We start from the raw sequence: 16,639 nt of genomic DNA on the forward strand, positions 1-16,639 counted from the left end.
CCCCCCCCCCAGCATGCTGATTGCGGGGTACAATCTTGTCTTATATTTGAGTCAATACACTATTACTACTTAGCTTTCTCTCTTCTCCCCCTCCTCCTCCAAACCACCAAGACTTCAGAATCGGACGTCCTGTGATTGCCTTGGAGGATTCCTGAGCTAACTGCAATGCATGGTTGGGGTGTGATAGGTCTGAAGGAAAGAGAGAGTGGTATATGTTTTGACAAGACTTAGCTTCTGGAAAATGAAGTTGTCTCTTTAAATTTCACTCCACCCTTTCCATTCCTGCCTTGGAAGTGTGGGCATTGGTCAGGGATTAAAAGGGAGGAAAGAGCATTATCTTGCAACCTAATAATGTTGTTAATCACAACTTCCTCTTGTGATCTCTGACTTCAAAGCATTTGCTTGTCACTTGACAAGCTTCTAGAAGGGGTGGTATGTGGCTGTTCTGTGTAGGTCATAAAGCCGTGCTTTCCTACTGAGTATCTTTAACGGTATCCATGAAACTAGCCAGATAGGCATATAGATATAATTCCTGCTCCCTCATCCCATTTTCCCCTCCATCTGGAGGATGAACCTGAGGAGCAGAGCTGTTGAATTGGCCAAGGTCACACAGCACAGCTAGAAATATTGCTTAATGGCTGCTTAAAAGCTTTAATACTGTAGAAGTATTGGTTTGTTGTATGGAAGGGGTATGTATGCCTGTGTAGAGGCATGTTAAAGGGGTCTGTGCCTTTGCCTGTGTTTTCAGTGTCTGTATGAATGCCTGCCTATCTTGACATACTGCCCTTGCCTGACAGAGTCTATAGTAGTAGGGGGAGAACAGTTCAATGTTACAAATAGCTACCTGCCCATGGCTTTGGTCTGCAATGTTCTAGTAACCGTCATTTTAATATAATTGCACGCTGTCACCATCTGTTTTCTTACCTGCTAATTTTTGTCAGCAGGGTGAACACACCAAGGTTGTCATTAATAAAAGAAGCAAATAAACATTCTGATATTCTCCAGGCCCAGATCCCCCAAAGACTTGAGAACAAATTTTTCTTCTCAGGTTTTGCCCTTGAGTCTCAGCAATAAAGAGCCCATGTTTGGGGTGTGTTTGTCATATAGGATCTTTATTTAAACTCCATGAAAAGCTTTTCTGGCCTCGTACCAGAAAAATTCTAAGCTGCAGGCAGAAGCAGCCAGCAGTGCATTACAATTTTCATTGGATTCATTCTCTCGCCCCATCTCACCCCTGCCAAAGATATCTTTTTTTTTACTGATGTCAAGCCAGCATCAGATTAAAATCTTTCTCTGGTGTACCTGAGCTAATCTCATCAGGGAGGTTTGTATTGAACTGCTTTTTAATACAATTTTCACTCTTCTGAAAGGTGTTTTAAAAACAACTGAAATCTGGTACAAAAAATGTTCCCTTTACTCAGATGTGCAGCATAATTGTTAAGGCTTGCTTATTGATTTGGTTCATTGTGTAAATATTTAATAAAAGTTACAGCCAGAGGATACTGGAACATTTTCAGTGATGAAATGAGTTTGGAGAGTCAGTCTACTTCCTTGTGGAGACGAATACATGTGTATTCACATATGGACACACTCCCACACACCCACCCACCTTCCGACTAGGCCTTGCTGACAGCTTGGAGCCTAGAAGTAAGGGGAATGAATTGGAGAGTGCAAACCTTCTTATATACCAAATACCACTTCACAATTGTTCAAACTGAAGAGACAGTACTGCCGTGGTACGGATGAAACGGAGGCTTACCAGGCTAGCAGCCCAGCAGTCATCACTGGCATTACATTCATCCAAGGAGTAAGAACAAAAGGAACTAATAAAGTCGGTTGAGGTGGTCTCACTAGTTAGTGTTCCAGCTCTTGTTGTGAATGTGCCTAAGCTCTTTCTTGTTGCATCTATTCAGATGATTTCCAAGCCAACCACTAATTTTGTGTTTCTCCTCTCTCTCTCTCTCTCTCTCCGCTTTAGATGAATTACCATGCTTTGGTTCACGTGCTCTGAAGAAGATTCTGCTGTCAGGGTCTTGGTTTTCAGCTAAAGACATCTGGGCCTAACAGCTGCCATGGAAACAGGCTGCACAGAGGAGACAGGCAGAACCAGTGCTCCATCTGTGGTCTGTAGGCACCTTGAGGGAGGTGACCCCCTGCAGCAGGAGGAGAACGGAGCAGCTAACTGTCTGTCTGAGCGGAGTGATGCTTCTGCAGCAGCTCAGGAACAACTTCTTCAGCAGCAAGCGCCCTCTGGCAAGCTGAAAAAGACTGCTTTCAAGCTGTTTGGGGGGAAGAGGAGCATATGCACCCTACCAAGCTTCTTTGGGGGAAAAACCAAAGGCCAAGGGAAGGGAGCTTCCAAAAAGGGTCTCAGTAAGAGTAAGACGCACGATGGGATCAGCGATGTTGCATGTGAAGAGGGCAGAGGGGGGCATTTGGAGGGTCCTTTGAATGGGAACACAAGCTCACACCCGTGCCAGCTGCCGAGCTCTCAAAGTGCTCATACAGCAATAGATGCTGGCTTCAGGTTTGATTTCAGCAGGCGGGAGAGCTCTCCACCAGGGAGCACAGAAGGTTTTGAGAAAAAGTCCAATGGGGACAAATCATTGTCTTTGCCTAGGCCCAAGAAAGGATTGAAGGGGCTTTTTAACAGCATCCGGCGCCACAGAAAGAACAAAACTGCTGAGCTTGAAAAGGTGGGACCGCATGAGTGGGTTGCAGAGGTTAGAGATGGAGAGCAAACCAGCAAAACACGAGGAACAGGAGCTGAACCCCAGCAAGCCTCTGAGGTGGAGAGTCTAAGGGGAGATCCTCTTTCTGCAGCATGCACTGGAAACTTGGTGGAAAACTGCTGCCTGGCATCCAGCCTTAGAGAAGCCACTGAGTCAGAGTGGCTGGTAGCTGAGAAATGTAGCTTGGAAGGGAACGGAGCAGTAGCGCCTATGAGCAAAGACTGTGTTCTAGATATGAAATGTGAGGCAGAGGCTATTGTTTGTGCAGAGCCAGGCTACAGCAGCCTTCCTGATGTCCTCCATTTAGATTACATAGAAAATTATCCTCCATCTGAACACTCAGGAGATCAGCTCAGCTTGATGTTTGGGGATGTCACTTCCCTTAAAAGTTTCGATTCACTCACTGGGTGTGGAGACATCATTGCCGAGCCAGATATTGAGAGCATTGCTGAGAGCACGATTTCTGTGGAGCGCAGCAGAGATGCTGCCAAGAGGAGTTCATGTCTTGTCACGTACCAAGGAGGAGGGGAGGAGATGGCCATGCCTGAGGAGATAGAGGAGTACATCCATCAAATGTGGGAAGGAACCACTGAGGCGGACAGTAGCTACGAAGCCAATCTTCCTCATCTCATGAACAGTCATGAGCCACAGGGAGTGAATAACAAGCTGGAAGGTCATGGCTTGTGCATGGAGGGAGCCCACCCATACACTGGTGGGGTGGTAGACGATGTAGAGCTCTTAACACCACAGAGTGACCAGCAGGAATCTGCCCCTAATAGCGATGAGGGTTATTATGACTCTACCACGCCTGGTCCAGAGGATGAAGCTGGGGATGGGCTTGGTGAAGGCAAGAAGGACCGTCTCCCAAGAGACAGTTATAGCGGTGATGCACTTTATGAGTTTTACGAGCCTGATGACACCTTGATGAGCCCATCCCAGGGGGATGAATCCTTATTCGAGGGCAAAGCACCTCATCCAGACATCTTCAGCTGCTTCTTAGACTTCACTCTCCCTGCTGAGAAGAACCTGATGCAACTGGCAGGACAGAAAAACAGAGTGATGGAAACTGAGGAAGAGAGGCTGGCTGCCATTCAGAAAGAGCTGTTGTATTGGGAGCTGCAGAGGGAGCCGGTCTTGAAACGGCTGGACATTCCAAGCAAAGATAAATGTGCCAGGGAAAAGCAATATATTGAATGTAAAACTAGAGCAGCCAACTTAATTGGCAAAAATCAGAGTTGCCTTGGAAGTGAACAAGTTGGTCCTCAAGCCTCAAACAGAAGTGTAAACAGTGGGGTTTCTCTGTCCAGACTTGAAAATTCAGAGTGGAGGGATTTTCAAGGGACACTATATCCAGAGAAGTATTGCAATGGCCAAAAAGCACAAGGAAGTTGCCTTATTGAGCTCATGAAAAACAGTTCTGTATTTGATTCTGATCTGGATCATACAGTGTTTGGAGGACTTGTCCACAGTGGGTTAGCCCCAACCAAAACGGTGACCTACCCCAGCTATAGAAAACATGACCATGATGGCTGCTTGCAAAATGAGAACCACAGTGGTGTGGAAAATAGCCCCAGAGAGCCCCAGACAGAAAGTGAATGTGAACCTGAGCATGCTGTTAACTTTTCTCAAGCTCTGGTGGAGTTCACCAGCAGCGGGACTCTGTTTTCTAGCCTTTCTGAAAGCCTTGGTAGCTCTGACTCTGGTTCTTCCTTCACTCAGAACCTTCCTGTCCTTCCAACCATGGTCACTTTTGATATTGTCGATGTGGAGCAGGAAGGCGAGGGGGAATGTGAGCAGCACCTGGAGATGAACACAGATGAGGACATTGCTGCATCCTTTGAGGCTTTTGATGACAGCTATGTGCAGAAGGAGTCCTTTGCTGAATGTGACGAGAGAATGTTCCCAGGGTATCCCCACGGCTCTTTCCAGAGCTGCAACTGGGGAGTAGCCAGCCTTCCCCGTCACCTGCGCCTTCATGGATTGAGCCCTTCCATGCCGGCACCTCTCTCCATCAACAGAAGGAGCAGGTCGCTTGACACCGAGAGCTTGGAGTTTGAACTTGCAGACTTGCAACTCTCCAAAAATGGCCTTAAGCCTTGTCAGCTCTGGTCTAAAAGGGACAGCAGCAAAAAGGACTTTGATGGATCCCTGCTGATCAGAAGCAAGGAGAGCACTCCTCCCTCTCCTTCAGATGGAAGAGAAGCTGATGGTGTTCTGGCATGGCCAGCTTTGCAGTGTGTGCAGTACAATGCTGAGTGTTCCTCTGGTGGGGTGACAGAATGGGGCTGTGCTCCAGCTATTGTAGAAAGCAGCTGGGATACATCTGAGCAGTCAGAAGTGGATTCTCCATTTGTGTCCCTTGCACGGAGCAATGCCTTGGAGACTCTGGACAGGAGGCCCCAGGATATGGAACCCAATAACCCAATGCTTCAGTCCCCCAGACACATGGTCAGGCCATCCAGTTTACCTCTGCAGATTGATACGAGACAGTCCCAAGTGGTATGTAGCTCCTATAGGTACCATGGGGAAAACATGGCCAAAAAGCTTGCTCATGTGTTACCTTTGGGAGAAAAAGGGGCTGACTTACCTCAGAGCTTCAGTTTCACTCAGTCCCCTGAGAAACCAGCAAAGTGCAAACCTGTTGGTGTTACTCAAGGAATACCCCAGCTTCACGATGACAACACTGAGACCTTAAAACTCCCAGCCTGTTTTGCTGAGCATTATGGAAGCCCCAGTGCCGACCTGCTGAAAGGGAGAGCTTCGCATGGGAACCCGCTGCCCATTAGCTGTAAAAGCACTACAGTGAATGTAACGGTAGCCAAATAGCCAACAACACAGGGGTGAGGGGGGTAGGGTTTAGGGTTCACTTTTCAGGGAGGGAGAAGGCAAACTTCCAGGAGTGATTTTTAATTTAGAATTGGGCCAACAAAGATGAACTCTTTTCTTGCGGCTGAAGTAGGGTGCAGCAAAATGGCAGTGCTGCTAGCACTCTGCACGGCTTTGGGTGCTTTATTTGTGTTTTGTACAAGCAAGCTCCTAGACTCCTAGACTACCACTGAGACACCCTGGTTCAGCATGTACCACTCTTCGGTTGAATATAATACACAATGCAGAATGTATACTAGTCTCAGTACATAATATTGTCACTGCTGGAATAAAAATCTGGAAGCAGACAAATCTTTAGTACATCGGGCTAGTTTTTGGCAGCTTTTAATTAAAGGGATACCATCAGCTTCTAAAAATCAAAGCTTTTTTTCCCCTGAATTTTCTTTAAAATATGAAGCTGCTTTAACAGAAAAGTAAGAAAGAGGAGTAATAAATAATATTTAATTTGTTTATTTGCTTTGAGCATTGGGCAGCACTTGATATTCTCTGTTTTATCTGCGATGGAGTCATTTCTCTCTGATTATGTGGCTCTTATACAGTGATGAGGATGAGAGAGGAAAAATAGGTAGACATGGTAGTAAAATCACAGGTCATTCTGAGACTTACTTCATAGACCCGGAATGACTTAATTGGAGATAGTCAAGAAAAGGGAAATATATTCTCTGAAAATGTCCATTAAGAGAAAAGGGTGTGTGGGGGGGAGGGATTGGAATTCTTTTGGCAAGGTTTGATTTCCTTTCCAGTGGAGAAAGGAAAGTATGGGAGGCGAAGGGAATTTCAACCAAAATGAGAATGTTCCTGTAAATGTTTTCATTTTGGTTTAAAAAAAATAATCCTCCAACCCCTCGCTCCAACTCCCCCTGCTGTGAGGAGCTTTGATTTTTTTTTTTCAGGCAGCTCTACTTTTTATTGATTGGATTCCATGTTGATGATGTCCCTTTAAGAACAAAATGTTCACCCATTTATTCCTTTTGAAGTGATCACACTTCATAAAGTAGAACCTTCCCTGTGTGCATTCCCTGCCCCAGCCTCCTCTCCCCCACCTTAACGTGAATATTTGTTTTTTAAATAAGCTAAATTGACTCATGCCTGTAGCTGTTTAGTTGCAGATGCTGTTACTTTTCTTCAAAAGGAAGTTTTGTGTTAGGGATTTTTATTTTCTTGCATAAATGCATACAAGGAGAGTATTCTGTTAATTGGAATACGAGGTGTAACACAGCCTAAATTAGGCTTCAGAATTTCTCTTCCTCACACCTGGAGGAAATGAAAAAGCTGGATATACTGCCACTCTTCTTCATCTGTTGTTTTTCTAGGTTTTTTGCTCCTACACCTTGCAGGAAAGGTTGAGGAATGAAAGCAAGCTGTGGAGAGATGCACTTTGCTCTGAGGAGGTCTTTGGTTGCATGGATGAGAGCTCTCTGAGGCACGTGCGTCAGGCTCTTGGAGCACAGACTCCAAGGAGTCTTCTGTGTCCTTGTCAGTCTTGAATGACATGATTTTGGTTTCGTAAAATAGATTTCTCTTCTTCCTAACTGACTTTCTAAGTGTCCCTATGCTTCTATCGGTGTTACATGCTTTGACTTAATTTGGTTAATGGTGAACTGCAGAGCATTTAAAAATGCCCTTTTCTGCTTCTGTCATGCAAAAATACTTTCTTTAATGGCTTAAAACTAACTGCCATTTTTTAAATTGGGTCTTCCTTTGCCTGGAGGCTTTTGCAAAATGTTTTGGAGGATCTGAATAGTGGGATTACACAGCTGTCACATTCTCTTGTATACCAACTTCATCTGATACCCATTTTCAAGCCCTGTGTAGATGCCGGTCAGAATGGATAACCTGGCTACAGTTCTTCTGGCCCATAACCAGATTACAACCGGGTTCCAAATTGCAGTGTAGACTGGGTCTTAATGTTTCTTCCTAACTGGGCTATAAGTTAGTCCCATACTGATTTAGAGTTGCACTCTTCACTGGCTTAGCAAACAGCCGAGAACATCTCTGCAATCATTGCATTGGTACTAGTTAGGCATGAAATACAGACTCCCTTGTGAAAGAGGCACGTGAGGGTCTAATATGTCATATGGAAAAGACACCTTCGTGGGGCTGCTGCTGTGCATATGTGAAGGAGCACTGAAGGACAGAACAACAGCTGTGCTCTTGTTTGGCTCTTCACTTTAAAAAAACAAAAAAGCTAAGAACAGAGAACACCTACTTCTGTATTTGTACGTTGTATTATATCTTAATTCTTCAGTGTTACCGTGTTGGTTGCACTGCTGAGCATTACCCTCTAGGACCCATTGTGTCCCATTCTTCAGTGCACACTGCACAACTATACAACCCCACTGTAATAAACAAGATTGCATGGGACAAATTCAACCCTGAGAGAATGGGCAGACAAATTATTACTGCCAGGTTAAAAGGTGCAGGAATTTACTGTATGAAGGCCAAGCTCTCTCTAGCTTTCTACAGGGCAAGAGTATTCACACTGGTACAGCAAAGCCTCTTTTTTTATATCTTGCAGTAATTAATTCATTTGCTGATGTCCTTAAACTGGCCATCTGTAACTGAGAACTTAGTCATTACTGCGCTAAATCAGCGTCCTTGGTGCGTTACAATCTGACAGTCTTACATGAAAAGGCAAAGAATTAGCAAAGGGAGCGACCTTGGCTTCAGGCTCATTCCTTTTCTGAACTGGGAATAAAATCCTATTGAAGGCAGCCTTTAAGTTTTCCTAAATCAGGGCCTGGAGTATCAGTTAAATTTGGGGCACATTCCAAACCAGATCCTAACTTCATAGATCTGATCCACTTTTCTCTACCTGCTGTAGGTCACAAATAAATTACTGTTAACAAGAGCAAAGAGAATACAGGCAAGCATTCCCAATAGTCACCCTTTTGTCTTGGTTAAAGCAACAGCCTCTTACTGAATTCTTTTTTTGAGCATGTCACCAAAGGCATCTTGTGGGGATGGGGTTTTGTTTTGTGTTTTTGTTTATCAATGATGTGGCCTTTGCCAAAGTTTGGGTGAAACATAAAAGTGTCTCAGTGCTAAAAAGAACGTTCAGTTACAGATGCATGTCTCTAATAAGCATTTTGGTTGTAGGTACGTAATGGAAAGACTTAATGCAGGTGGTTTCAATACACTAATGTGTGAAAGCAATACAGCTAGGACTTGATAATCTGACTTCATACCAAAGGTTTTCTTCTTAATGTGATTTAGACTCTAACAGAGAAAATATGTGACATTGATATACATTGACTAAAGTTATGCATTTTGGAAATATGCAAGTGTTAATTTGCAGGATTATTGAAATATTCTGCTCCTTGGGCCCAAAGATAAAAGAAAAGTAAGGTTTTTTTAATTTGAATTGGGAAGAAGGTGTTACACAATGAGATCTCCTAACGCTACTAAAATTTTTGTCCGTCAAGGGATAAATAAGACCAGGTTTTCCATAATGATGATACACTTTTTGATGTTTCTACTAAAATCGTAAAAAGGGTCATGGATTTTATTTGAAGGTAAAAAAGCTTGTGGTAGGTGGAAGTGACAAGCAGCAATTTCTTAAGTGCTTGTTCATAAAGCAAATGGCATTTCTGAACTGAGTTTCAAATTCTGACTTATTTCCTTAATAACCCTTTAAGTTCTGTTGTAAAACTTAAGAGGAATTAAGTGAGAGGAATTAAATCCATTATGGAATCTCAAGATCTCCTATTTCATTGTGGGTGTGGGAGCCTGCTACAGGTTTTCAGAGTATGCTGTTGCTCCTGACTTCATTCAGTGTCAGAGCAGACTATGGGTATGAGCTGGTGGGTCTTGCCATTTTCCTGAGGGAGACTGCTCTAACCGCAGAGTTGAAGCAGTTGGTGGTCCTATTACAAATCTGTCTCTCCCCATCCCCCCATTTCCAAAGGTTTAAAACCAATTTGCCCTTTTCCTTTCTTCTTCCTTCCCACTTCCATGAGAAAAGAGATCTTGGCATGATGAAGTAGATTGAGACTCATCCCTTACCCTTAATTAATTGGTAGTATAATTGATCACTTCTCAGGCATAGTAGCCACTCTTTTAAAGTAAGACTTAAAAACTTAAGGATTTTTTAATCCAGTTAATATTGGCCAAATGCATGTCAGATTGGAGGGATGGACCCTGCGGGGTACATCTGCTTTTCTATGCATAGGATCTGCAACATCCCAAAAAGTTCTTCTGGGGCTTGGGTTTCTGGTGTGGGCTCTTAAACCTACAGCATTTACCAGTTTGAATTAAGCCCTTTGGCCAGCACTTTTGACCTGGGTTCCCAGTAAAATGCAGCTTAGAGCTGTTAGTATTCAACACATTGCAGAATCAAAATCTTGTCTTTACCTGGTTAAATGTGGAGTCACGTTTAGGCACCAAGTTGCTAAGTATCAGTTTAGGTTTTAGTAACAGTAGGGTCTACGGAGCCAGTCATCAACTGTCAGAAGTCAGGAATTGTCCAGCCAAGGCATTTAAAATAGCAGGATTGTACCAAGCAGTGGCACTTGCACAAAATGTTTTGCTATCACATGGCTAACCATGGCAGTTTTAAACCACTGACATTCAGGTCAGACTACCAAGTTGTGCTGTATTGCATTTTTATATGCATATGAAAACGGTCAATTTTATCTATTTTTGTATAGTTTTGCATTTTATATTCATGGAGAAATTTTATGGACTATTGTTTTACTTGTGTATTTTATGTTAAAATGGTGCGGTTTACAGTTTCGATGGAGAAAAAGCAAATGCTGCTGCTACCACTGCCACCACCTGTGCAATGAAGAAACCATCTTGCTTCTAAAATCCCTGTGTCATGTGCTATTCAACTTTTATACTGAAGGCTTATTCTGAAGATCAGAAGCCTGCCAACCCCCACACACCTTCTGTGGCTACTACTAAAATGTTTGTTTAATACTGGTTTGTCACTCTTGTCAAGTGCTGTCTTAGTTTTGTTTTGAATCTGGGTTTGTGGGCTGTATTGATCACTTTCCAAGAGTACTGTTGACTTTTTTTAAATTTAGAAATCGGGGGGGGTTGTTTTTGTCTATGTGGGTTTTTTGCCTTTGAACCCTTTTATAGCTGATTTCTGAAAGGGAATTCTATTAAGTAACTGCCTGTCTTGGAGTGGAAATCATGTTCTTTGTTGCCCTGTGATATTTTAATTGAAACTGTTGGGAAAAGCTCCTACCAAAGTCTGGTTTCAGTTGGGTCAGTCTTGGGATTTTGAATATTCATCTGGGGCCTAGTTAGACGCCATCAGTGTAGTACTGCTGCTTGCGGCCCTCTCCCCTCTGGAAAGGATACGATGGGGTAGCTAGCTGCCAGCCGGTTTACTGGAGAAGAGAAAACCACAGAATAGAGTAGGTAGGTCTTTCCCTCACCGGAGCAAAGCTGCTACTACAGGAAGAGGAAGTGAAGGAGGCAGCAGCTGCTGCATCTACACAGTCCTGTTCTTCCTGCCGGGCTGAGCTACAAGGGTATTGCCAGCCCTGCTTTAGCCCATCAGGAGTAACAATCTTGGTGCCTGCTTTTTACCTAGTGCAAAAAATTTTTCCTGTTCCCTGCTCCTATAGGGTAGCCTCTTTCATCTGGTCCCCAATCAAAATTGGACTAGAGGGATTTCCTGACCGCTGCTTCTGCTCTATCAACTCCTGAACTAGTCTCATACCTCAGCAGCCCCAGAGGTCTGCTGTCTTTTCAGCACTGTTCTAGGAAAACCTTTACCAGTTATAGTTAGGGACTCACTTCATTTGCAGTTTTGTGGATTTCGTGGAATATGTGAAAACGACAACAAAATTAAAAATAAAATGCTGTCTCCCAAGTGGAAGCCAGCAGAGAGCAAGTGCCGGCTGGTGGGGTAGCATGACAGCTCCCTCCCTTGTCTCCCTCCCTGCTGGCACCTTTTTGCCAGTCAGCGCCAAGGGATGGGATGACAAAGGGCAACCAGTAATCAAGGTGGCAGTCACCTCCTCGTCCCTCCCCACTCCCCCAGGCCCTCTGCCAATCAGCACCAAGGGGTGGAACCACTGAAATAATTGGCTCTCTGTGCCAGGTGTGGACCGTAAAAAACCCTTAGTCTTCCTGTGATTTAAGTAGGTCCCTAATTATGGTAACTATGCTGTTTATTTTAAGAGCCCCAGAATCTTTCACTTAGCAGCTGCTCTTAGTTTAAAGGAGCACTGCCAGTAGGGAGGGGTGTTGAATTTTAGGGTTTTTTGTTTTTATTGAGGTTTTCTTATAAGTGCACCCCTGTCAGGTTTTGGAAACCCACTCTCAGTAGCAGCAGAACGGTGTATGAGGATCAGAAAGTGAAGCGAGTTTTCAAACAGGAAGTGAAATTGACTCACTTCTGTTCAGTCTCCAAGCTGAGTGCAAAAGGTGAAGTGGTGAAAGCTAAATTATGAAAAAGGGAAAGCAGTGATTCAGCCATAGACACGTGCTGTGCATGAGGGTTTTTGGTGTCTTCTAATTAAATGACTCCTTAAGCAGACAGTGTTCCTTTTCATTATTTTTTTTTTAATGGGTTTTGCTTCTGTTTCTGAAGTGCAAAGTGGGCAGAAATCTAATTTGCAAACATTCCTGGAGTGTTTTGACCAACACTTCATTTTAACGTTCCCTGAACTTAATTTTGAAGCTGTGTAATCTCATGCAGCTAAGTGTTTGCTGAGATCACTCTCCTCTGCACTGCTGTATTCTCCTGCAAGTTAGGGAAGGAGAAGACCCATCAACATATCCAAATAGTCTCCCTGCCAGTGCAGGATAGTTCCTTCCAAAGCATCATCGAGTGCCCTCTTTTCTGTAACATTCCAGCAGGGTGCCAAGTCACTTGCTCCTCTTCCTTGCATCCTCCACACTCTTCTATCTCATCTAGCAGCAAATAAATGAACAAAACTCAGCTGGGGTAAAGCTAGGGCTAGAGGGATGCATATGTCCATTACAGAGAAGTGAACCATTGGCCAAGTCTTCCTCAGCTCTCCTTGATGCCAGTTGCAGAATCAAATCTGTTTCTACAAATAATTTCGGTACAACTTGGAACCTTTGAAGGCTATGCACAGTTTGATCCACTCAAGGGCAGTTGGTTTCTCCCTTGCCCCTTTTAGATATTTTAGTTGAGTCACACTTTCTTTTCTTTTTGCCCCTTTCTTGTTCTCATGGCTACTGGTTCTTAAACTTTTTAATGTATTTACTGTGTTTTAAAATGAATGTTCCTTTCACTGAATTCTAATGAATAAACTTCAGGTTTCTAGAGAACATCTTAAAATGTCTTGGTGTGGTTTTTTTTGTTGTTGGTGTCTCTCTTTTCCCAGTGCTCAGTACATTGGACTTGTTTCCCTCTCGCTTAGCTGAAGAGTAGAGGGAAAGTTGCTTTTAAGAATCAAATGAAATGGGGAGTGGAACGGGAAGAATATTTCAGAAAGCACAGTCTGAGACCAGCTTGATTTTGGCTAGTTCTATACTTGCTATACCCAGCTAAAGTATTTGCTGTTAAATTAGCTCTACAGAATAACAGTCAGTCAAGAGACTGGACCCAAGAGTCAGATTTTCATTTTTAGGAGCATGTTCCACTGTTGCTTTGTGCAAACAATAAGTAGGAATTTCATTTATCTGTGAAGTGGGGAACATATCTCTTGGTACCATCAACAGATTCACTGAGTTCATGAAAAATTCCCTATGTGTACATCTTATGGCAAACAGAAGCACAAAGATATTTAAAAACAGAGCTAAATTGCTCTGATTTCATGGCAGAATAAGAATGAACAAATGTTTGTGCAGTTGCTCATCTGCTATCAGGAATAGGGAGAGCATAGTGAATCTGCCTGTGCTAACGCAGCTCCTTTAGAGCAATGATGACATGTTATTTTTGCAGTTTTTCTTTGCTGATTAGAAGGCACGGAATGGGACAGGAATGACTTGAAGGAATTTTTTAAATTTGTGTTGAAAGAGGCACTTGTGTCCCATGAGTTGTACACTCTGTAATAATATTTTTGGAATATTCTTGCTCCCTAAAAACCTTTGGGTTTACTTCCCTGGCCAGCTGTCTAAAAACTTGTCTCCAAGGGGTGGAATTTAACAGCATAACTGTAGCATAATCATACTGGTGTTACTCATGTGGATGTTCTTATTCTGAAATAAGAATTTCCACATGGGGAGTTATGCTGGTTTGATTATAGCTGTATACATTTCTTACTGTAGGCCTATCATCTAGCTGGGGTCAGCGCAAAGTACAATTCCTTTTTCCGCCCAGGCAAAATAGTGGTCCAGAATGGATCTCAATTCCTGTTGCATTGATGGGGTCTGCAAATCACCAGAGCTAGGAGTTGAGGCAAGTATTTAGGTTAAATCCTGAACTTTAAATAGTAGAACTTACTGTGTTGTTGAGACTAGAAAATGCTAAAGCTGTGTGCTTGAATCTTGGGTTGGGCGTAGAAGAACAGAGCAGAATGGTGGTTCTCGGGTTTCCTGTTCAGTGCCTAATAGCTGGTTAAAAGGGCCACATCTATTTTTTAGTGCAGAAGAACGCCAAACAATTGCACTAACTGGGACTTGTACACAGTTGTGGTAACATGCAGTCAATAGGCAACTATGTGTGCAAACTCTAGTTGCAATTTAAGTGCAGCAAAACTGTAACATCTTCAACTCCGTTTCATTTAATATAGAACTTGTAGTGGTTTAGCTCATTTTGGCCACTGCAGAATCATGGCAGAGGAAACAGCCACAGCATAACAGCTAGTACATGCTCCTAAGGGGTGGCAACTCCTCTTCTGGAACAGTTTTATGTTACCACTGTTCATAGCCAGCAATTGCATTTTAAAGTACTCCTAACAAACTTCTAGATCAGGGGATATAGAATGGTGTTTCTCCCCACCCAAGCTTTCACAAACAGCAAGAAACTTCCTGATCAAAGAGGAGCAAGAGCTCTGTATAGACCCTTGAGAGGAGAGAAAGGACGCTAGAAATAACATACAGTTGATTGGAGTGGGGATGCTTGGCATTACTGTCACTGCACCACACTGTTCTGTGTGTCTTCATTCTTCTGTCTGGTTGTGGCCCTTATGTCTGTGTCCAAGGGGAAGTTCACTGAGTGGGATACAATTTGCTACAACTCCCAGATGAGCATGGACATGCAGTACGTGGTGCTGCAGACCCATCTACAGCACCACACACTGCACGTGCAGGTGTTCCCTGTGCTGATACGTTGCAGTGTGTGTGTGTGGGTGGGTTTGACCCCAGGAGATCCGGGAGTAAAAAACAAACAAACCCCCATGCCAAAAAAAGTGGAGTGGCACACTTACCAGCACTGTGCGCCACTTAAAGTGAGCCTGGCTGGCCAGAGCCATGCTCCAGCTGCTAGCCAGGCTTCCTGCTGTGGCTGCAGCTCCCAGAGGCCCCCAGGTAAGGTTGCTGGGGGCAGCATGGTTGCTGGTCGTAGCCTCCCCTACTCCACGTGTGGTAATCTGTTGTATGTCAGCACACGTAGCATGGGCGGTCTCCAGGGTAACAAACTTTTCTGCTCATCTGGACAGACCCCCTGAGTCCAGACAAGGTAATACAAGGTGGGTGGTGGCAGTGAGTCAGGTTAATCTGTGATTCCATGAAATGATACTGGGGTCCTTTTACAGTCAGTGGGATATAGGGTCCATTGTAATAAGCCAAACCATACTGTAAGAGAATTAGGGAGAGGCTGAGTTTTAGAACATGGTCAGGTACTCAAGGGGAACAGTAAAATGGAGATGGACCTTAGCAGCAACAGGTTATGGGAATCTAGACCTTGGCCTGAGTCAGCAAACTTTCAAATCTATTACAAAAATGGTGCTTGAAGGGTGTATAGACTTGAGCCAGGACAGAAAATTTTACTTCAGACAGAGTACTTCTGGTGTCTAAGGTCTGGTCTTTGATCCCTATGGACAATTCCTGATTGGGGGACACAATGCAGATCTGTAGTTATATGATCTATGACCCTCAACAAGAGGACTTGAGTACAAATCAAAGGGTAGTTCAAGCATAATGACTATCCCCATTGGGCTAGCATAGTTAAGGCCCTCAGGTTTCTATAGCCCATGGCATGCAAAAGAGCAACATGGCTAGAATGACCTCTAGCCACTTATGACCCCCTAGCCTGAATGACCATGTAACTGCATACGGATGGGTTGAAGTAGTGGGGGTAGCTTTCAGTATGAGCCTGAAGCAGGGCTTACAACTCTGGAGTCAAAGCAAAATGCCTTAACTTCTCTGCCATTAAGACCAGCTCTTGAGTTCAAAAGGGTTCCCAACACCCCAGAGAGCTTGTGTGGGAGCCTACCCGTAACTTTCCTGTTCTTTAGGGGTTTTGCTAAACCTTGTGATCATTTTAAAAAGCAATAAACCAACTAAAAGAACAATCCTCACCTTACAGGAGAGAAATTGAATTTGCAAAGAGATATAATTATCTGTAATGTATGACAAACTGATACATTAGTGTCTCCAGAGCCGTTCTCAAAAGATTCTGTCTTCTATGCCCAGCACCCTGGGGAGGGTTTATCATTGCCGATTCGACCCATTGGAAATTCATGAGTATTGATTATGCTAAAGGAAAGTTTCAACCTTCATCTGAGTGTGAATCTAATCTCTGCTTCTCCTTGTGCTTCTCTCTTGCTGTCCAGTGCCTTCTCCCTGCAGAACTGGAAATTGTGCCTTTCCTACACTTTGGGCATGATTAAAGATTCTTTTAGGTTGTGCTTGCCCTTTGCTGTTCTTGGCTAGCCACCAAAAGAACTGAATCATTTATGGATTCACACCAAACAGAAATAAAATTGGAGAGGAACTTTTAAGTCAATCCTAGGGCCCATGTTGCAGTAGCATTTGCCTGTTTATCTAGGGCTCACATGCTGATCTGGATAGTTTATTCCTTAGCAGACTTTTGAAAGTCAAATTTAGAAAGGTTCCCCTTTTTGGGGAGCGTATAGTGGTCATTGATTTTGATTACAGACCACTAGATTGTGCATTATGATTGGTTACAGGTGAAACTGCTCAGTATT

The 16,639-nt window shown here is 43.6% G+C and overlaps 1 protein-coding gene across 1 annotated transcript; it reads left to right on the plus strand.

Moving 5' to 3' along the window:
• The first annotated feature begins 227 nt into the window (after window positions 1–227).
• Window positions 228–12,878, plus strand: AMER1 (APC membrane recruitment protein 1). The gene has a single exon (XM_019540347.1). It carries the CDS (start codon window positions 2,073–2,075, stop codon window positions 5,556–5,558), a length of 3,486 nt encoding a protein of 1,161 aa, XP_019395892.1. The 5' UTR covers window positions 228–2,072; the 3' UTR covers window positions 5,559–12,878.
• Window positions 12,879–16,639: the final 3,761 nt, after the last annotated feature.

The sequence above is a fragment of the Crocodylus porosus genome, unplaced genomic scaffold, assembly GCF_001723895.1.
Source record: "Crocodylus porosus isolate Cpor-Errol unplaced genomic scaffold, CroPor_comp1, whole genome shotgun sequence".
Lineage (NCBI taxonomy): Eukaryota > Metazoa > Chordata > Crocodylia > Crocodylidae > Crocodylus > Crocodylus porosus.

What these genes read in the sequence shown, in the direction of transcription:
- AMER1 (XM_019540347.1), top strand. Translation starts at nt 2,073, where the DNA reads ATGGAAACAGGCTGCACAGAGGAGACAGGCAGAACCAGTGCTCCATCT.